The sequence below is a fragment of the Camellia sinensis genome, chromosome 14 (genome assembly GCF_055761805.1).
Source record: "Camellia sinensis isolate YWXY chromosome 14, ASM5576180v1, whole genome shotgun sequence".
NCBI classification, from domain to species: domain Eukaryota; kingdom Viridiplantae; phylum Streptophyta; class Magnoliopsida; order Ericales; family Theaceae; genus Camellia; species Camellia sinensis.
The window spans coordinates 6675023-6698071 of record NC_138974.1 but is presented as its reverse complement, the minus strand read 5'-3'; the positions used below and the strand labels follow the sequence as shown (position 1 = coordinate 6698071).

Sequence of the window (23049 nt, the reverse complement as noted above, 5' to 3'; positions counted from 1 at the left end):
AAAATTCTCTATGCCGGTAAAAAAAATAAAAAAAATAAAAAAAATTAAATTAAATTCCTATATGCAAAAAATATATATGTATAAAAAATAAAACGACTAATTATAAACCCGCCATGTAGTCCATTAACTAATAAAAATATATAATAATATGTATATCATAACTTAAATATAAAATGATGTTGCTAGTTTAATAATTATGATATTTTGTCATAAGATAGAAGTATACAAAGGTTACGAGTTCAAATGTTTTATCTAATCCATTTATAAAGTATTTTTCATCTCTAATAACAAAGTTAAATAAGATAAAAGATGATATATATATGTAATAAGTACATGTATATAGATATTATATACATAATATATAGGTTGAGTCAAACTTTCATTCTTTCTAAGATTGTACATAATTATAAGGAAAAATTGTGAATACATCTCTTTACATGTTGAGAGGGAGATTTATGACTTAATAATGGGCCGAGCCAGTTTGGGCCAGAGTCTGGGTCTTTACTCGGTCAAATATCGAGAGCATGCAGGACCGAAGACGTAGTCCGGTTGAGTCCATGCTCGGAAGAAACAACCCACACGATCGAGCGAGTTTTGAGCAAGGTCAGGCGCGTGGCACATATTGGGACGGGATATCAGCCCAGTCCTGTGAAGTGAGTTTGAGGTACTAATGCGGCTCGAAAATGTGCGCCGTGCGAGTCGGATAGAGTTTGTCCTCGGAAAACCAGATGCGATTGAACAGGAGCTCGGTCGTGACTGTGGAGCTCGGTTGAGTCCACGATCAAGAATTATCGATGAGACCAGACAAGTAGCACGGTCATAAGGTGATGGCGTGGCGCTGCACTAAGCATAGCTTGGTGGGAAGTATTACACGACGTGACGAGACTACAGGAAGAAGATTCCGCTGTCTGTACGCGTCAATACCATTTGGCGATTTCGTCATTTGGTGTTTAGCTTTATTAGCGCTGACACATGAGAGAACGTAAGAGGAGTAATTCCACGCGTCCAGAGGGGAATGGAAGTAGAAGCGCGCGCAGAAACTATATAAACAATGCTACGCCACCATACACAGGTCTGGAACATCTTCTGATCAGAGCTTACCTACCACTTTGTCCCCTCTCTCTCTTTGCTCCCCCCTCCTCTCTCTCTATGCGCTAACTTTATCGTCGGAGGGATTTTCTGACAACCACTCGCCGGGTAGCTCACCATCGTTGTGTTCTCAGGTTGAACGACGTCATTCGAAGTAAGGAAGAGCTTGGACAGCGAGGAGTACGGAAGCAAGAGAATATTTGCTCCCCGCACAATTGACGTCGTCTGTGGGAATATTTTAACAGACAAAACCTTGTCCTCCAAGCTTGTATGATCATCTTTCATGGCGAACAACGATGACATTCACTGTCCGCCATCGACGACATCACCCCAGAGTCTATTCGGAGGAGAGACGGCCTACTAACCATTCCGACCATGGTTGGCATAGAGACCTCTTCCAAGGGGCTCCCTAGAGATGTTCGAGACAAGCGCGCAAGGAGCACTAACCATTCACGGAGTCCAGACAGGCACTGGCGGAGAAAAAACTCTCACGCTCAGCGCTTGGAGCATAAGCTGAGAGAGCAAGACACCATCATTCGGAGGATGGCAGCAGAGATTGAGGCGCTGAACTGACAAGTCAAGGGAAAAGGTATTGCTGGAGTGGGTAACCACAGTGAGCGCACCCAACCCCACCGTTCAGGCAGCCAGAACCAACGACGGACACCTTCCCTCTCCATCACCAAAAGCTATAAGGTTAGTGACTCTGACCGGCCGGAAGAGAAGTCATGCGCACGGGTAGCAGCTATTGTCCCTTGCGTCCATCGAGGACGTCGAGGTACTCTTACTCCACCCGTCCGGAGGACCTGTGAGACATCTTGAAAGAATAAGCACACCGACGGAAGGCACAAAAGGTGCCAATGTTGCAGAGGTTATCCCACGGAGGTCATGCCAGTGAAGAGGTCATAATGCCGCTACCACGCCCAGTTGTACATGTACCTGTGTATAGGGACTTGGCGAGGCTAAGTGCCACTCATTTCTCTCTCGAGATAGAAACCACACCGCTCCCTGTAGGCTTCCACCAGCCCAAGTTTACGTTCTACGATGGAAAAACAGATCCATACATGCATGTGAGCCACTTCTAGCAGGTCATGGCTGGCTACAGGGGAAATGATGCCCTTATATGCCTTATTTTCCCATCAAGTTTGGGTGAGTTGGGCTTGAAGTGGTTCGAGAGGCTGTTGAAGGAAAGTATCGATAGGTGGCAACAGATGGCAGAGGTGTTCGTGACCCAATTCAAAACCAACACTAAAACACCCAAAGAAGTCGACCACCTTCTGAGTGTCAAAATGAAGCCGGATGACTTGCTCAAGGCGTACAACGCCAAGTACTGGAAAGCCCTCTTAGCCGAGGTGGTTTTACTTGGATAAAAGAGTTGATGACTTGTTCAACTCCAGTGTTAAGCCGATATGTCTTGTCTGGCCAAAAAAGTTGATGACTTGTTCAACTTCAAGTCTCTTAGCCAAGGTGTTTTACCCAACTAAAAGGGTTGATGATTTGTTCATTTCCAGCGTTAAGCGGAGATGTCTTGTCCGATCAAAAGAGTTGATGACTTGTTCAACTCTAAATCTTTAGCCGAGGTGTTTTGCCCGGCTAAAGAGGTTGATTACTTGTCCAACTCCAGTGTTAAGTCGAGATGTCTTGTCCAGCTAAAAGAGTTGATGACTTGTTCAACTCTAAATCTTTAGCCGAGGTGTTTTGCCCGGCTAAAGGGTTTGATGCCTTGATCAATTCCAAGTCTTAACTGAGATGTTTTGCTTGGCTGAAGGAGTTGATGACCAACTTCAAGTGTATAGCCGAGATGTTTTATCCGGCTGAAAGAGTTGATGACTTGTTCAACTCCAAATTCTTAGCCGAGGTGTTTTGCCCAGCTAAAGGAGTTGATGACCAGTTCGACTCCAAGTTTTAGTCGAGGTGTTTTAACCAGCAAAAAAGGAGATTTCTTGTTCCACTTATGATTTATGGCCGAGATCTCTGTCTGGTAAAATGAATAGATGTATTGTTCAAGAATACTGCACGGTTATAAAGAAGGTATACAATGTAATTGCAAGAGACTAAAGTTGTAAAAAAATTTCATTGATTAAGGTTGCAAAGTACAAAAGTTGGGGCTAATAGCCCGGTTACAAAAGTTCAACCCAGAAAGACAGAAAATAAAAAGACTAGACTGGAGGAGAAAGGTCGGCAAATTCGTCCCTGCCTCCGGCGGTGGTCTCCAAGTCAACTACAGCGGTTGCATCGCCGTGCTCCCTATGGTCGGTTTTGTCCTGACCACCCTCTTCCTCAACCTCGGCCTCAGCCTCGGCCTCCTCTTGTAAAGATTTGAAGACGTTGTTGGCATTAGGCACAATGTAACCTAGTAGGAAGGCGAGGGGTGGAGAGGTGAACTCCTCAGTCTCGGGTCTTTGACCGAGCTTCTTGCAAGCTGCCTTTTAACCGGACTTGAAGAAGATGTCCTTGGTGGCTTCGACTTGCTTTGTGTAGCTCTCATCGTCCTCTTTGAAATCGAGGTTGTTGACCTCATCCACCGCCTTGTCCTTTGCCATTTTCACCTCCTTGAGCTCGATTTTCAGGGCATCTCTCTCTTGCTTGGCCTTTCCGAGCTGACCAAGTGGCCTCACATTATCAGTATTTGCGATTTCAATCGAAGCCTTAGCTCGGCCCAACTCAGCTGAGACATTCTTCCCAGCAGCGTTCAGCTCAGTTACTTTTTGTCGCAAGCTGACAATGCGGTCCATGACAAAGTGGGTTTTCTGAATAGACTGCAAGAAATCAAAAGAAGGTTAGACCGAGTAAGAAACAAATCGAGCAGACAGTTGGAAAGATTTTAAAATTCGAAGCTTTTACCCTCGTCATTGATTTCACCGCGGACTTGACAAGCCAGGTGTCTAGAACGTGCTCAGTGCCTATCATGTCTTCCGGCAGAAGTAGAGATTTGAAAAGATCAAAGGCAAGGAGATGTTCCTTGTCCTCCTTCACAGAAGCATTGGTCGGGATAGGGCCTCTCTGGGATTTCAACCTCTGCTGCCAAGCAGGAACCGGTTCGACTTCGGTCGCTACGTGCTCAGTATTGAGCTCAGTTGCTAGCTCAACGGATGGATCAACCGAGCGGGCCGTCTTACTAGCCTGGCGTTGCTCAACATGTTGTGTAGCCGTAGAAGCAAGGTGATCACAGTCCCCGAGCTCTGGCCAATGGTTGGTATAGGAGGTGGGTTGCTCGACAGCTCGGTAGAAATGTCGGTGATTAGGTTCTTAACACGGCTCCTTTTTGCAATCTCTTCTTCCTCGGTCAATCACATTAGGGACACATCTAGCAGAGTTGGGTCAGGCGGAGAAAAGGGAGCCCGGAGAAAATCGGTAACCTTGTTCTTGCGGGGAGCTGAGTAACGGTAGCTCGGTACGTACCCGAGGAGCTCGTAGTAATCTCGGTGTCGATACCTTAGCACGTCCCTGATCGCCTCGTCGTTCGGATAGAGGTAATTGGCTTGTAACTCTTCGATAGCTGCAAAAGGAAGACAATTAGCTCGGCACAATTAATAATGACAAAAATAAGTTATTAGAAAGCTTAGAGTACAAGAAGAACTGAAGCCCTTGCTAATGTACCAACCGGGCACATCGGCCATTTCGTAAGTGCCGGTCACCCAGAAAAAATCATCGTCATGCATGTCTTTGTTCGGCGTCCCAGTCACTAATCGTTCCCTGCTCGGTCCATCCTTCGTCCGGCCAAGCATGTATTGACAAAGGATGTCAACCAATCCTAACTGCAACCCTAGCCGATTATTTAGCTTGGCCACTCCGTTTATGATCCTATAAGTGTTGGTAGATACTTGTGTAGGAGCCAGTCCGATACGTCTTAAGAATTCACACATTAAGGGCTGCACCGGGAAGTGCAACCCTCCATCGACTATGCTTAACACGATAAAGGAGCAGGACTCTAACCTGCCTCATGGATTTATGCCCTCTTTACCGAGCTCCAAGTGTACGTCGGTAGGGATGCCATACTCCTCGCGAAACACCTCCAGGGTGCCCGGCGTGTTTACAAGGAAGCAGTAAAGGACCGGCTTATTCAGCTCGACAAAATTTAGGTTGACTAAGCTGTGCATGGTGGCTGCTCGGTCTTTGAGAGCCCTGGTGTTGGTATGCCTGGCCCTCTAGGAGTTTGCAGTTAAAAATCAAGTATAAGTGGCAGCGCGGTCGAAAATGACTTTGGCGGAATCTAACTCGGTCGAAAAGCAGGCCAGATATTAGCCTGGTCACATGACCTTGTGCGTCTTGTATCTCGGTTTTCTACTCTAGTTTCACAAACAATGAATTTGCCCGATCTACTTTCATTTTCATATCAACATAGTACTATTAGCCCAGTCTGTACCAGATTTGCCCCTATTCATCTCAGAAGGCGATGAACAGTGGCTGAAAATGGGGAGTGCGAGGGTTTCCCAGCGCAGATTGGTTGTACAAAGCCCTAATTCTTTATGTTTCGTGATATTATCATGCCATTTTGAAGGAAAGTAACACGACAAGCTCAAGAACATAAAGAACAATTAAGAAAAACAGAGGTAATACGAAAAACTTACGGGTTGGGACGTGAATCGAAGTTCCAGGCAGAGGGATGCTTTCCCGCGGTAATGACAGAGCCAAATCCACCAAAGAAATGCTTCGATATAGACAAGAGACGCAGAGAACTAGGGAAAGAAGACAACTGTAGCTCTGGATCGTCTATAGGGAAGAAAATGAATAGTAGGAGTTGGGATGTGAAGAGGCTTACAATGTATGTGTGAGAATAGGTATAGGTGCCAAAGTTTGAATTCAGAGAGACGTCGTGGGGCAGTTGGATAGGAGTTACGGAGCCAATCAGTGAGTGAAAAGCATCTATGATGAGACCGATGTCAGTCTTGAAAAGACAAGTCGAAAAGCTAAACCGCCATCCGGTCAAGCAGTAAGACTGAGCATAAAGAATAGCATGGTTGGAGCTTGTGCACTGGTTTGGAAGCGTGGCTATTGAGGTGATTGACCGAGCACATGACAGCTGGGCGAAAGAAGGAGTTATGCCGGAGAATGTAATCTCGATCACACTAGCGTAACCAGAATTAAGGGGCAATTGAGGGAAATTTATGACTTGATAATGGACCGAGCCAGTTTGGGCCGGAGTTTGGTCTTTACTCGGTCAAATATTGGGAGCATGCAGGACTAGAGACGTAATCCAGTCGAGTCCATGCTCGGAAGAAACAACCCACACGATCGAGTGAGTTTTAAGCAAGGTCAGGCGCGTGGCACGTGTTGGGACGCGATATCAGTCTGGTCTTGTGAAGTGAGTTTGAAGTACTAGTGCAGCTCGAAAATATGCGTCGTGTGAGTCAGATGGAGTATGTTCTCGGAAGACTAGATGCGATCGAACAGGAGCTCGGTTGTGACTGTGGAGCTCGGTTGAGTCCACGATCAAGAATTACTGATGAGACCGGACAAGTAGCACGGTCATAAGGTGAGGGCGTGGCACCGCACTAAACATAGCTCGGTGGGAAGTACTACGCAGCGTGACGGGATTGCAAGAAGAAGATTCCGATGTCTATATACATCAATACTGTTTAGCGATTTCGTCATTTGGTGTTTAGTTGTATTAGCGTTGACACGTGGGAGAACGTAAGAGGAGAGTAGGTTCACATGTCCAGAGGGGAATGGATGTAGAAGTGTGCGCAAAAACTATATAAACAATACTGTGCCACCATACACAGGTCTGGAATATCTTTTTATCAGAGCTCACCTACTACTTTGTCCCCTCTCTCTCTTTTCTCCCTCTCTCTCTCTTTCTCTCTATGGCTAACTTGACCGTCGGAGGTTCACACGTCCAGAGTAGATTCACACGTCCAGAGGGGAATGGATGTAGAAGTGTGCGCAAAAACTATATGAACAATACTGTGCCACCATACACAGGTCTGGAATATCTTCTTATCAGAGCTCACCTACTACTTTGTCCCCTCTCTCTCTTTTCTCTCTCTCTCTCTCTTTCTCTCTATGGCTAACTTGACCGTCGGAGGGGTTTTCCCGCAGCCACCCGTTGGGTAGCTCATCGTTATTGTATTCTCAGGTTGAACGACGTCATTCAGAGGAACAAAGAGCTTGGACAACGAGGAGCAAGGAAGCAAGAGAATATTTGCTTCCCGTACACATGTTATTGCTATAGTTTTAGGACATTGATTATTTATTTGCTAGTGAGGTTCTCTAGGGTTTGACACTTTAGGAGGATAAAGACAAATTTTAACATCTATGGTAAAAAATGTCCTTATAACCCTAAAAAATTTAAACTTTCTCCAGGACACTCTTGATATCTCTATCTCTCTCTAACCACTTTCTCTCTCTAAAATCGCCAAATAGTCACTCAATATAGTTTCACTACTTCATTTGCACATTCATCACCAATTTGTGTTTCACCAGTTTAGATCTAAATCGTGATTCATCGCTCACAACCATCATCATTCATCATTGATATACATATATGTTTAGAATATATATATATAATATTTATGTATTTTTTTTATAAGGTATATATGTTGTTGACTAATAGTGAAATTTGTTGCACAATTTGATTTATATTCTCTCTCTCTCTCTCTATCTCTCTCTCTTCATATTCTTTTTCTATATCACTTTTTGTTCAAAACAGTTTTATTTTACTGTTGCACAATGAAATTTCATTGTGACAGTGAAAATTCATTTAGAGAAATTTAACTATAAGAAATTTCTCTGAGTGAAATTTCACTGTCACAGAGAAATTGACGTGTTTAAAAAATACTAAAAAAATATTTTTTTTGTTAGTGAAAATTTTAAGGGATATATATATTTGTCAACTAAATGCAAAATTTTTCTTAGCAACAAATAGCCAAAAAAATAACAATTTTAGCCAAAATCTAGCAAGGTACTCATGGATATGGATATATATATATATATATATATATATATATATATGATAACTATCTATCATCAACAATTATAAATTAGACCTAAAAGTCATAGATCAATTGTTCAATTCCACATGAAGTAAAAGAGAACAATACCTAATTCCTAATATAGTAAAACTTACAAATGTTTGAATCCTGAGAAAATGTAGAAGTATAGCCCCTCATGCAAAATTTGGCAACTATCTGTGTTGCCAAATGTGTTTTAGGCCTATGATTTTTGAATTCAGATCCTTTGTAATGTATTGTCTATAATTGTAATGCCTCAAAATGACGTCGTTTGTTGTTTTGGAGAAGCGTAGGGGGAGTGAAGAGAGAGGGAAAAGTTTTTTTTATTTTTATTTTTTATTAAGTCATTTTGAGGTGGTGTATTACAAACAATACACTACAAATGATCCAGATTGAAAATTTCCTATGAATGATGGATTGTTCCATTCCATTTTTAAACAAATACCATATTAAAAATAAAAGTTTAAGTAACTTGAAGCACCAGAAGAAGTCCTCCTCCCATTCTTTCCATTTTTTAAAATAATAACAATGTTTGGTACAAAACTAAAACATTGAACTATTTCAAGAAAAAAAAATACTATCAAAGTTACACGTTTCTGTTTTCATCATTGGGTGACTAGGAGGAGGTTCTCAAGTCTTAGGACCAGTCAAAATGGGGTTCCTACAAGGAGGCAGTGGTCGTTTGGAGGTGACGGGGAAGAAAGCCTTGCCAGTAATAATGATCGAAAGAAGTAGATATGTTGAAATTAATTAAAGTGTTTGGGGTGTTCAACCAAAAAATGCCAAAATTCAAAGCTATGGTCAGGGTGTTCAAAAAAAATGGGGTGCCGAACCAAAATTTTGGGGTGCATTTAAAGCTACCCTAAAGACAGGTAAGTTTACATAGCTAAATTGTACCACAATATTATAATGAATATCCAAAGGTGAAATTACATTTAAGGGTGGGAAGCTTTTGACTTACCCAGCATTTGTGGTATTGTATAAGCACACACACACAAGATGCCTTGTTGAATTCTACAAATTAATTGCAAAATTTTACTTAATAAGCCTAATCTGTTGATTAGTCTCGTTTGAATAGACCCCATATTGGCTACTGTTTTCTCGATTTTATTTTATTTTTTAGTACAAATTATGTGGGAAAAAACTTACCACACCTTGCAACAACTTCAGATTGCTTTAACACGAGGTTGATTAGCCTGAAAGATACTCAAAAGAAGAATTTCGACATGTGGTTAGCCAAGGGACTATGCCTAAGTCAGTAAGGGTATGTTTGATTGGAAGGATTAAAGCATAGGATTGAGATTATTAATCCATGGGCCCAATCATCCTATGTTTGTTTTGACATTTTGGTTTAGGATTATTAATCCAATGGATAATTAATCCAACAAATTTGTAGGATTATTAGTAATGGGGTAGAGGTGGGATAACTAATACCACACTAATTTAATAGGATTATTAATACCTCACTATTAGTGTTGTGAATCAAACATGGCCTAACAGTATGAGCACCAAAAGTATATAGCTTAAGTGTAAGTTGTTGTGTACCTTTTGGATTTAGTGTGGCTTACTTATATAGGCCCTAATTATGACCATTGAGTTGGTTAAGAGATCTCTGCTACAACTCTACATTGTTCCATCTTACATGGGATCACGTTCCATACTTGCGAATTTTTAAGAGTAGATAAGTCCACATTTAGTAAAATATATGCTAACTGTACAGACTACCCATCTGAACCCATACTCACCTTGACATCCAAATTGACGTATGTTTAACTTGTCCACCTGAGGTAGACTAGCTTGACAAACTGGTCTTACACTAATCTAGCTCAGTCGATCTGGCTTAACTTGGTATGAAATAATGACATGAGGCTTGTAGTTTGAATTTTACCTCTTATAATTTCTCCAAACTCTAACTTGCCTGAGCTCGTCACAAGGGAAGTTAGAGTTTCTCAGTTCAGATTTTGCTGAGTATGATTCTAAGCTGGTTTCCTATATCGACTTTATCATCCAAGGTTATTTGGAAATGAACCATCATTCTTGTATTTGAAACAATTCATTCGTGACAATTTCTGAATAGACATCATTTCATCTAATGCTTCTTAGTCTTCTTTACCATGTGGCGCCCTCTCATTGGCCTTGAACCTGACCACTGCATCATGCGAAAATCAAAGTGTCAAGGGCCAATTTCCCTCTTTGTGCCGTTTTGAACATTTTAGTCCCATTTTAGGGTGTATTTTTATCTTTATTCTCAAAGTAGGGTAAAACGGTTTTTCTAATGCCGTTTTTCAGAAAACGGTTTTCACAAAACCGTATTCATCGATTAAAATAATAATAAAATTTGAAAATAGAAACCGGCTTTTCTAAAGCCGTTTTTAATTAAGTTTTTAATTATTCTGAATTAATTAAAAACGGTTTTCGTAAAACCGTTTTCCCATTAATTTTTTTTTTAATTTATATTTTCAACATAAATATTTTTTGTTTAATTTTTTTTTTAATGAAAACCGGTTTTAGAAAAGCCGTTTTTCAACATTAATTTTTTATTTATTTATATTTTCAACATAAATATTTTTTGTTCAAAATTTTTTTTTAATAAAAATCGGTTTTAGAAAAGTCGTTTTTGCATTATTTTTTTTTAAATAAATATTTTATGACCAAATTTTTTTTTTAATAAAAAACGGTTTTAGAAAAGTCGTTTTTGAGAAATTTTTTTTTTTTTAAAAACGGTTTTACAAAAGTCGTTTTTTGACCAAAAATATTTTTAATAAAAATCGGTTTTAGAAAAGCCATTTCATTATATACGAAACAGCTCCCTTCTTCTCCCTTACGAAAGCCGTGTTTGATCCAACCCATTTTCTTCTCCCTTTCTCAGCCGAAGAAGACCGACGACGAAGAGGCCGTGTTTGATCCAACCCATCTTCTTCTCCCTCTCTCAGCCGAAGAAGACCGACGACGAAGAGGCCGTGTTTGATCCAACCCATCTTCTTCTCCCTCTCTCAGCCGAAGAAGACCGACGACGAAGAGGAAGCACACCACCGGCAGAACACCTTCATCAAACACCCACTTTCAGGTTTGTATCGCATAAATGAGGGATTTCATTTTAGATTTGGGATTTTAAATTTTGAAATTAGGGATTCAGATTTGGGATTTTAAATTTCGAAATTAGGGATTCAGATTTGGGATTTTGAAATTAGGGATTTTAAATATTCAGATTTGGGATTTTAAATTTTGAAATTAGGGATTCAGATTTGGGATTTTAAATTTCGAAATTAGGGGTGTAAACTTTTCATTCAACAACGCCAGAATTATTTGTATAAATCCTGCGTTGGTTGCAAACCCATTTTCTCGTCAGTTCCATGATATAAAAATGATGTTTGTGAATAATTTTTCAAATTAATTTGATAGGTTGTGATCATATATATGAAAATAGTTTCCATGATATTTTAAAGAATTTTGTAAGATTGACGAAAACTTAGTTAATATTAGGAGCTGTAATGATGAATAAATCAATCAAATCCCTATATTTAGATGAATAGCATGATGATTCCAACCATTTCTTCCTAATAACAAGCCAATATCTTATTGAAGACCTAACAACCACCTTCAAAATGAAGTATGTCTTGAGATTTATCATACAGAATGTGATTGAAATAGAGATTCAAGGAAAAGAAAGAGAGAGAGAGAGCTTACATGTGCTAATGTAGTTATATAAATGTATCAAGAATAAGAGCTGCAAAAGAGAAACCCAAAGAAAGAGAAAGCTCTCTCACAGATACAAATTGGTGTGAGAAGCGAAGCAAAGATAAGCTCACAACCAATATAGGAGAGAGAAGTGCAAAGATGATTCTTCAGTTCTCTCTCTCTTTTAGCACAAAGCTCAAGATAATCAACAACAAATGACAGTTTTTCTAATTAATTTGAGAGAGAGAGAGAGAGAGAATTGCTGAGTTGGGGATTGTCAATGAGAGTGTGGTGGATTAGCTTAAATAGAATGGAAAGGAATGATTGGTAATGATTTGCTCTAGTTGAAAAGTGATGTTAGGGTCTCAAAGAGGGACAAGTGCACATACAAACATATAATTAGAGAGAGAGAGAGAGAGAGAGAGAGAGAGAGAGAGAGAGAGAATCCACGTGAAAGGAAAGTGAGGTGGATTAGGATGATAGAAGAAGAGAAAGAAATGGATGGTAGAGATTGGTTTTTGTAGAAAAGAGGCAGGGGTGTTAAAGAGGGACAAGTGCACATACAAACCTATAGAGATATAGATAGATACAAAATAGTCAAAAGAGTATTATCGGCCACGTTTTATATTGATTCATTCAACTCTTTATTTGTTTCTTAGCTATTCACACATGCATCCCTACCCTATCATTACACAAATATTTCTCCTATGTTTTTGCCCAACTTCCGGATATGGTAAGAAACACTCCGCATGCAAATATGTCTCCAATCTCTCTCTCTCTCTCTCTAGAACTTACATATATCGCACGTCTCTCTCTCTCATCAATTGATATACGCGGCAAATACAATTCTTAACTTGAGAATTTGATGCATATCGGATACATGCTTGCTATAGAATTTTTGAAATTTAGGAAAAACAAGATAAATGTTAAAACATTAATAGACGTAATACGGCATGTCTTTAGAATCATGTGAAATTTGATCGAAATATGAAAAATGACATGGCCAACAATATTCATTGCTTCGTCATGGCATACGATGAATTTTGAACAATTTTTAATGTTTATGTCTTCAATTTTGTAATTTTGCTAGTTTTGAAAATAATTGATTCACATATAACTCAATTTAAACGAATCCAATTGGGACTAGATTTTTTTTGTTCATAACATGTATTTTTCATTGTAATTTTTAGATTTGAGCTTAACGCAAATATTTTCATTTTTGATAATTTTTATAATTCCTTTGATTTAAGATTGATGAGCACATATTGTTTTTTTCAATTTATCTTTTAGCTTAATTAGAACCTCGTTCTATTATAAATAACTGTTGTAAACTTTAGAGAAAAAAAAAAAAACCAATTTATTTTGGAGAATTAGTATTATTACCAAAGAGAATATCTTTTTATTAAATTTGTTGTTGTTGTTTGTGTTCGAATGTTCATCTCATTACCTTCCCTGCATCAATACCTCTGAGACCAATTACCGTAAGGGGCCTATGGTGGCTGTATTGCTGTCAAGGGAAAGACAGGGCAAGGGTAGTTAAGTAATTCATTTTACATCATGAAGGGCAATAGAGTAATTTACTTATCAAAGTTAACATCGTCAATATTCTACTTGTTAAATATAGTAACTATATATTTTATCTATTATACATACCATATTATATTCATTACTATACTTAGATTTATCTCCTTCTATATGAAGCAATCTTGTATACATTATTACAACATTTAATATGATACAAATTTCTCTCTCTCTCTCTCTTACATATTGTAATATAGTATCAGAGTTAGGTTAACTACTAAGTAATTTTTTGTATAAATCCTGCGTTGGGATTGATCTCTCATATTAGTTAGTCAATACGGCCGGATATCAATCCAAATATATATATATATATATATGTATGTATTTTTGAGATCATATTAGTCAGTCATTACGGCCGGATACCAATAAAAAAAAATATATTTTTTTGTAAGTGGGTTGAGGAAAGATTAAAAACAAAGGACAACAATGAGTTGATTGGAGTTTTTGGTGATTGAACATCACATTGTTGTCCTCGAACCCCCTACGGCCATTGATGGACACTTGGACTTCATAATTTTCTGAGACTTTACCTGTTGAGTGATCAACATGGAATTAATATGCCAAATGACCGAGGAATGGAGGGCCATATTTTAGAAGATTTAATTTTAATTTCTACATTTGGATTTTAAATTTGTCAATAGAAATGGCAAGAAAAAAAAGAAAAAACAAGATAAAAAAATTCATAATTCTACAAGTTTGGGAATAACAAATGCATTCAAATAATAATATAATAGGTTTGAGAAAACTTCACAACAAACTTAACATATTTTTCCTTCTATTTTAATTACTTTTTTGTTAGTACATAAAAAGAAAATTATAAATATGTGCAAGAAAGATCCTCAAAACACATATAAAAAGAAAAAGCCCACATCTACAAAGGGAATCAAACCTTTTTTGAAGAAAGGAAAATTCTATAATTCAGAGCCTCTAGATATAGAAGTCTGGCCCTTTTGGACCAAGCCCTACAATAAGCCCACAATTTTCTTGTATGAGCCCACAGCCTAGCCCAACCCATTACATCGTATGCAATAACAACAGATCTAAATCGAGCCCACGGCCTAGCCCAACCCACTAAGCTTTTTTTTTCTTTTTTTGTTTGTTTGTTGTTAATTTTGGCTAGTACTTTGTTCGGTGGTACTGTATGGGTGTGCTTATGTGATGTCAAACTTGGGTTATAAATTGATGTTAAAGAAATCAAATGTTGTTATTAAAATGTGATAATTTTCCCGTCTTCTCTAATAGGATCAAAATTTCGTTTCCCTACGTTCTTTCGGTTAGGTTGGAAATGAAAATAGAATTGGAAACTTTTCAAACTTTTCGAAAAGTTTGAGAAATAACAAAAGGATTTGAAAGTGCCTGAAAATATTTAGGAAAAAAAACAAAAACTTTGATTGATGTTAATAAATTCTCAATAATTAATTACTTGAACATGTTGAGTGTTATGCATGCTTAGTTGGATAAAGGGGTTTCCCATTTTAAGAAAAGTATATTTAAAGAAATTGCGAAATTCTTGTAACAGTAGGCATGGAAAAATAAACAATCGGTGCATTGCTCCTTAATGGATTTTAGACTACGAGCACAATTGGTAGCTAATTTGTTCTCATAATAAAGTCTAAAAAAATCTTTTTTGGTTGGTCTTAATTCTTGTGGTGATTTTTAGCCAAAAGACCCATGCCTAAAGGCACTCCTGTGTAATATATGTGGTGTTTGGTCTCAAATGTGCTTACTTCATTATTTTGAAATAATTGAGTTACTTTGAATGCAAAGTGTAGGTATGGAAGTTGTGAGCATTATGTTCTATTGGGGTGGAAAGATTTTGAGCAATCGCGATGAAGGTGTGTCCTACGACATCGAACCTCAGGGGTTGTATAATGTGTACAGGGGGATAACATTGTCCGAATTGGAGGCTATGATGGTGCCGAAGGTTGGTACGCATAGGGAAATAATGCGATTAGAGTTTAAATGTAGACTCCCATGTCGGGGGCAGTATAGGTTGTTGCCAATCAAAGATAATGAGACCTTAAGTAATGTCTTAGACCTCCCACATAAATTAGGCCCTGATTATTTTTTGGAAATCTATGTGGAGAAGGAGAGCAATTTTGGTAGCACAGGGATGCCATTTCCGGTGGGTGGGACATTCACTCAAATGTTGACACAATTGCAATCCCCTGACAATACACTTACACAGTCTGCACACATGTTCCCTGCAAATTACCCTCTATTCAATCATTCTCAGAGTTACAATGAATTAAATGCATCACAGAACGTAGATGGTTATTATAGTGCCGGAGCAGGTCCAAGTGCTCCGACAACGTATAATCCGATGGTTCTTACAACCCCATATCCCCACCGGAATGAAGAATGTCCACCGGTTTGTAATGTTCAACGTACACCGGAGACGGCTGTCCAAAATTATACATACTCCGATGATACAGTGCCATTGTTTGACGAGGTTGGAGTAAGTGATGAAGATTCCGCGGAAGATTTGGATGTCGCATGGGAAGGTGCGGACAATGACTCCGGCGAAGATGAAGTTGGAGGGCATCATGATATGCAGGAGGTACACACAAATGTCCATATCCCTTTCAACCATAATTTGCATTTCGACAATGATGGTTCCATCACTAGCCGTGATGTTGTCGAACGTTGGCCATTGTGGGACTTCGAAACTGCTCATTTGGAGAAAGGAATGATATTTACTGATAAGAAAAAACTAGTGCACGCTGTTCAGTTGTATAACCTGAAGCGCAATCGAGAATGCAGGGTTGTAGAATCCAAAGGAAACAGTTGGGTCGCCGAGTGCAAGCACGGCTGCAACTGGAGGGTTCGGGCAACGAAGTTGAAAGACAAAGATTTCTTTCAAATTAGAAGGTTTGAAGCGTCGCATCAGTGTGTGTACCCCAGAATGAATAGGGACAATTGTAACCTCAAGTCCGAGGTCATTGCTCATTTCATCAAGGCACAAATTGCGGTAAGTGCCATGGTAGATAGATTATTGTTTTTAGGATTTCATTATGACTGTAATGTATTCAAATATAATTTATATTTGCAGATATCACCAGAATTGCCTCTTGCTACCATAATTGAGGACGTGAAGGAGAAGTTTCAGTTCACTATATCATATAAGAAAGCGTGGCTTGCAAGGACGAAGGCAGTTGCAATGGTGTTTGGTGACTGGGACGAGTCGTATCGAAGGTTGCCTAGATATATGGCTGCATTGCAGTCATTCAATCCAGGCACAGTTGTCATGTGGGACATGATTCCGAATTTGCACTCTACCTCAATCGGAACTGAAATGTACATGAACTATGTGTTCTGGGCATTTAAACCTGCAATAGAAGGCTTCAAGTATTGTCGTCCAGTGATATGCATTGACGGCACACACTTGTACGGGAAATACGAAGGGAAGATTGTTGTGGCCACTGCAGTGACTGCTGCGGACAAGATTGTACCTCTTGCCTTTGCCGTTGTTGACAAGGAGATGATCGAGAGTTGGGGTTGGTTCATTACTCTGCTTAGGCGACATGTGTGCCGTGACCGAGAGGGGGTCACATTGATATCCGATCGACACACAGCTTTGCTTAGTGTCCTCTCAAGAATTTGGGACAATCCAGCAGTTCAACCAAGAGGGTACCATAGGTATTGCTTGCGACACGTATGTAGCAATTTCAATGAAAAATTCAGCAATATAGTAGCCAAGGATCTTGTGTGGAGAGCTGGTTCTGCACGGCAAGTGCGGAAGTTTAATAAGATTATGGACGATATCTACAAGCTCGAGAAGAATGCTGAACGGTGGTTTAGACGGATGAACCCTATTCATTGGACATTGTGCCATGATGGTGGTTGTCGTTGGGGCATATTGACGACAAACCATATAGAGGGCTTCAATGGTGTATTGAAAGGCGCACGCAGTGTTCCCATTACAGCATCAGTTGAGATCACTTTTTATCAGCTCGTGAAATATTTTGACGAGGGCAGGACCATTGCTGAAAATGCAAGTAATCGGGGTCACTTGTACACGACTAATGTTCAACGATGGATTGACGAGCACCAAGCTAAAGCGAATGTGCATATGTTGGTACCGATTAATAGGTAATTTTTATTGGATGCATCGAATTCACTACACTTTAACATTTTGCACTCGTCGATCATTGATGTTGTGTCATAATTTTATCATATATGCATATTCATCCACGTACATACATTTTTCCTGCAGGGGAATAGGGGAATATGAGGTGAGGACAGCACCGCATGGGATGGGGGGTGGTGCTCGTCAAATAGTTAGTCTCCGACCACCGAGTTGTTCATGTGGGAAGTACACATTATTTCACTTGCCATGTTCCCATATGCTTGCTGTGACAGCAGACTTGGGCGAGGACCCTTTTCCTTTCGTTGCACCAGAGTATAGGTTGGAAGTCCACAAGCGTATCTTCGCGCAGAAGTTTAGGCCCATGCCGCATGAGCAATATTGGCCTGACAATGATTACCCAACTTTGCTTGCTATTCCAGCTCGACAACGTGAAGTTAAAATGTGTCGTCCTCAACATAGCCGCATACACAACGAAATGGATACTTCCAGACAAAGTGGATTGCACCATTGTAGTTTGTGTTTGCAAAGAGGGCATGATAAGAGAAAATGTCCAGCGAGAATCCGATCGATTCGACAGTAGTTGTTTGTCTTCTTTACATATTAGTTCCACGCTACTTTCTTTGAATTGGAGTCAGTATTCAGTAAATTGATAATGTATTTACGACTTCAATTACTAATGACATAGATTTGGTCAAATGTGGCAAATCTCTTTAATTGCTTTAGTTGTTGCAAGTGTCCTTTGTGCACTGGATTGTGCAGACTTTGGTGCGTTGATGGTCGATTGTGTCCTGACCTCGATGGACACCAGTTTATCTAATGTTACAAAAATGCAAATATTCACAGAATGACTTGATAATCACCAATATAAATGCAGTTTATATTCAATGTGTGTTTTGCCACATTTTGTTATGTGGGAAACTAATTTTTTTTTAATTTTTTTTTCCAACATCCATTACGTGGGTGAAGGCCTATTTTATGAATTCAATCATTTCTCAGACATTTACTATGTATTCGTATATGCTTAGTTCTTGTAAAACTTTGACTAATGTATTTCAAATCTACATAAAACCCTCTTCAAACTTTCGTACTTCTTTCCTGTCCAAATGACAACTCTTTTAAAGTGAAAGCACGTTTTTTCATGTCCTACAGGTTGACGTGACAACACACTGACAATAACTTTAATCACATAGGTACCATGTGAACCTTATCTCCTATGACAATAATGTGAAATGAATTACTAATCACCAATATAAATGCATGTGATATTTAATGCGTTGCCACATTTTGTTACGTCGTGAATTTTTTTTTTAGTTTTCAAAAATTCATTACGTGAGGGAAGACCATTTTATCAATTCAATCATGTGTCTTAAATTTAGTACATATTGGTAAATGCTTAGTTGTTCTAAAAAGTGTGAGTAGTGGATTTGAAATCTACTTAAAGCATGGGTTTTCATGTCATAAAGCTTGACATGACAACGCACTGACAATATCTTTAAACTCACGGGTACCATGTGTACCTTATCTCCTATGACAATAATGTGAAATGAATTACTAATCAACAATATAAATGCATGTAATATTCATTGCGTAGCCATATTTTGTTAGGTGGTGAACTGTTTTTTAGTTATCAAGAAATTTTTCCAGGCAACCCTTTGTTTTTGTTTTCCCTAACTTGTTGCAGTTTGTATACCTGCGATATACTGTCAGGTCGTATTCTAATTTTGTCAGCATATGTATGTACTGTTGTCAAACTTCTTGTTATCGGATATCCATTTCATATATGAAAACTTGTGCAGGTCTATGACTCATTTAGCAGAGGAGATCCCATTATTGACTCATCAGCATCGAGCCGATACGATATGGCGTCAGTCGGTATGAATTATTTACTTATAATCGATATTTGAATACTACACAAACACTGTAGTTGTTACATAATATAATGTGAAACTGTAAATGTTTGTCCATGGATCATCCTATTTGGACATTTCAATGGCTTAGACAAATTTCCCCAAGTGTAAACGTTAGTCCATAGAGAGAGAACGAAGAAGATTATATTAAATGGACCGCTAGGTTAACCAAAAAAAAAAAAAATCATCAAAATTGGTTATATAATCATCACAAAGGACTTTTAATATAAAGGACTTTTAATATAAAGGACTTTTAAATACAATTCCTAAAATAAAAGAAGAAATAAATATCACAAACAAAATTCTTTTTTATAGAGGTTGAATTCATAATCTTATAGCACAAAATAATATTATATAATCATCAAATCAGAAGTCCTAGTTCATCACCCATTACCTACTCAAAAAATTATTAAATAATCCAATTTCAGCGACTCATAGTACCATCGGAGTGTGGAAAAGTAGATCTGTCTACTTCCTTACTTGAACAACATTATTTCATTTGATAAATTTCAATAAAAAATTTTAAATCTAGGTGGAGTTTGCCCTTTCAAAAATAGTTAAAGTGTTGTAACAGCGGGAACCACCCACTGGTTGTTGGAATTCATGGTACGGACTGTTTTCACACTATTAACCCACATTGACTTTTTCAATTTTTATGAGATGATTTTCAGAATAATTTACATGAATTGTTTGTAGTTTTTTTTTTTTAACTATAATTTCAGAGTTGCGTATTGCCCTGTTGTTGCAACTTTTATTTTTAAATAAGTTAAAAAAGTTAATTACCATAATGTTAGCAAAATAATGCTTTCGGCGTCTTTTTTATTGCTAACCTTTAACTTATAATAAACTGTACCAAATAAACACATGAACGGGTTCATTTGGGATGTGGGTTGACTCTTTGGCTTTTTAACTTTTTGGCTATTTTAGTTTGGGTCTAAAAAGCCTCACTTGGGATAGGCTTTTTGGCTTTTATAAAAGATAAAATGAAATGAATATTGTTTAGATGTAACATTTTGTGTTATTGGCTTTTTAGCCTATTTTGTTTTTTTGCCATGGCAAACGAAGGACCAGTTGTTCATTCCTTCTCTTCTACCTAGTTAATAGAGTGAGTCAACATTATTTCTTGTAAAAATTGTCATCACGTAAGTAGTTGGGAACATGAAATAAATAACACCACATGATACTTTTGGATGACTCAATAATTATCCTTACTAACTGCCTAATTATGTAGTTACTCTAGGAGAAAAATATGTTGATTCAATTTTGTTTAAAATTTAAGAAATAATAAATAATTCACTTAATATGTTATGATTTCTCATTTGTTGATTCATCTGTGAAGCGTTTTGCCAATTCCGAATAACATAATCTTCTACTTGCCAGCGATTTCTTACTTTATATTTTCACTGTCCTAAAAATTATATAAAATAAGAACACAAACAATTTCAATTATTGACAAAGTGACTATTTTAGCTTGTTCGTCTACTTAAATAACTTTTTTAACTTATTTCATACTACAACAACTTGCATTAATATAGTTCGAGCGACATTTTTCATTTCAAAATAAAGGACTTTAAACTCTTCAAAATATATTCATTATATGTTATATTAGTCTGTAATATTTCATTGTATTCATTTGATCCCCAACTTATTCAATTCTTATCTCAATGATGAAATGACGGCTTAGTTATATTTTACGCCCTTCTAATTTAACTAAAAACCACATAAACCCCCATTGCAGTCTACAGTAAAGGAAACAACCCAACTTCGTTAACAGGTGTACCAAACATTCTAGAACTTATATTAGTTTTGATGGAGCCTTTTATTTGTATGTCATGACACTGCAAATCTGTGTCTGTATGTATTTATCTTTGTACATTTACACCACTTACGCACTATGCACCACTAAAATGTTGGTTATCTCACCCACTGTTTCAGTTAATAGAAGATGGGTTCATTATGAAAATTCAATTGTCATTTGTACAAGCATTATGTCTCTTACACACAACGTTGTCTTGTGCAGGCGAAAGATCAGCCGAAATTGAAATGACGACGATCTGATTCAGGCTTATGGGACACCGCCTTGGACCATAGAGTCCTACGTTGCCTACTCCGTGCGGGGTTCTACGGGGTGTATCGGATTGGACCTATTCGATTGGACCACCATCTCGTTACAACTCTCGTAGAGAGGTGGCGCATAGAGACGCGCACATTTCATTTTCCTGTTGGAGAGTCCACAGTTACATTACAAGATGTGGCTATTCTATTTGGCCTACCGGTTGACGGACACGCAGTCACAGGAAAAGACCCAGGAAATATGTTGGATGATTTGATAGCGTTATGTGTGGAGTTGTTAGGAGCAGCACCTACACAAGAAGACTTCATAGGCTCATCACTTAAGTTGAAATGGATATCCGAGCATTTCCGTCACCTTCCACATGATGCATCCGATGAGACGGTTCATCATTATGCTCGAGCCTATATTTTGTGGCTTATTGGGGGGGTCCTCGTCCCTGATAAGTCACAAAATATAGTCAAGATGATGTTTTTGCCACTACTTAGAGACTTTGACCGTATCCAGGAGTACAGCTGGGGTGGTACCACATTGGCATGTTTGTACAGGATGTTGTGTCGGGCAACTAAGGCTGATACGAAGGAGATAGCTGGCCCACTAGTATTGTTACAAGTGAGTTGCAATGACTTGTAGTTTTATCTCATATTCTCAATTGCCATGTTTTCTAAATTGCCTACTGTAATAAATTAATAATGGCATCATTCATTGTAGGTTTGGGCGTGGGAGAGATTGAGCAGGATCGCCCCTAGTCGGAAGTCAAACATTGCTGCTGGCGAGCGTCCCATAGGGGAGGGCGACCAGCTGTTACCACCTGGCCCGCGAGCTTGCAGGTGGAGGGTTCCCTTCAGCCATGAGGTGATATCGACTAATGTCGGTGTCATCTTCCGGGACCAGTTCGACCGCATGGTGGAGGGAGAGGTTTGTAATTTGTTCATGTGAATTTACCCATTTTTTTGTTTGTCAACCTCCGTTGTACGAATAGATCTCTAAATTATTGCATTGCTATTGCAGTTCATATGGGAGCCTTACGGGACAGAGGATGGCATCATAACCAGCTTCCCATCGTATTGCACTGTTGGTCGAGACATATGGATGGCGCGAGTGCCACTTATATGCTTCGATATCATTGACTGGCATCTTCCCGACCGGGTGCTTAGACAATTTGGGCGAGTTTAGAGTGTGCCTGATCGCTTTGACGCCCACTTGGCTATGCATTTTAGGGATAGGCGTGGCAAAATGGGCATTGATTGGGCAAACGAATACCAGTCATTTATTGGTGAGTGGAACAACAGACGTAACACCATTGTCCATGCTGAGAGGAGCAATGAAGTGCTTACATCTTCGGACCCATACATGTTATGGTTTCGCCGCCATACACGTCTAGTACTTAGTAATCCGAGTGACATTGCTGCCTTCGGATACCAAGGCGTCGGGGGCAGTTTAGAGGGATTGGTAAGTTATTTATATTCTCCAAAACAACATTTGCTTAAGTTTGTATATGTTTGTTATTTGGCATTGATGGTTATGTAACACAGCTACCATTACATTACAGGTTCGTAGAGTTACGAGGGCATATCACATGGCAGACACTGCCCATATTACACGCGATGCTAGAGAAAAATCGGATGCCATTGTCGAGATACGGGAGTTATTGTACGATGGTTTGCAACAGGCACACCGACG

The 23049-nt window shown here is 38.8% G+C and overlaps 1 protein-coding gene across 1 annotated transcript; it reads left to right on the top strand.

The window, feature by feature from the left end:
* The first annotated feature begins 14603 nt into the window (after nt 1-14603).
* LOC145789101 (uncharacterized) lies at nt 14604-22263 on the top strand. Its single transcript, XM_082905937.1, has 4 exons — nt 14604-17390; nt 17515-19260; nt 21316-21978; nt 22078-22263. Exons 1-2 carry the CDS (start codon nt 15058-15060, stop codon nt 17966-17968), a joined length of 2787 nt encoding a protein of 928 aa, XP_082762063.1. The 5' UTR covers nt 14604-15057; the 3' UTR covers nt 17969-19260; nt 21316-21978; nt 22078-22263.
* The last annotated feature ends 786 nt before the right edge of the window (nt 22264-23049 follow it).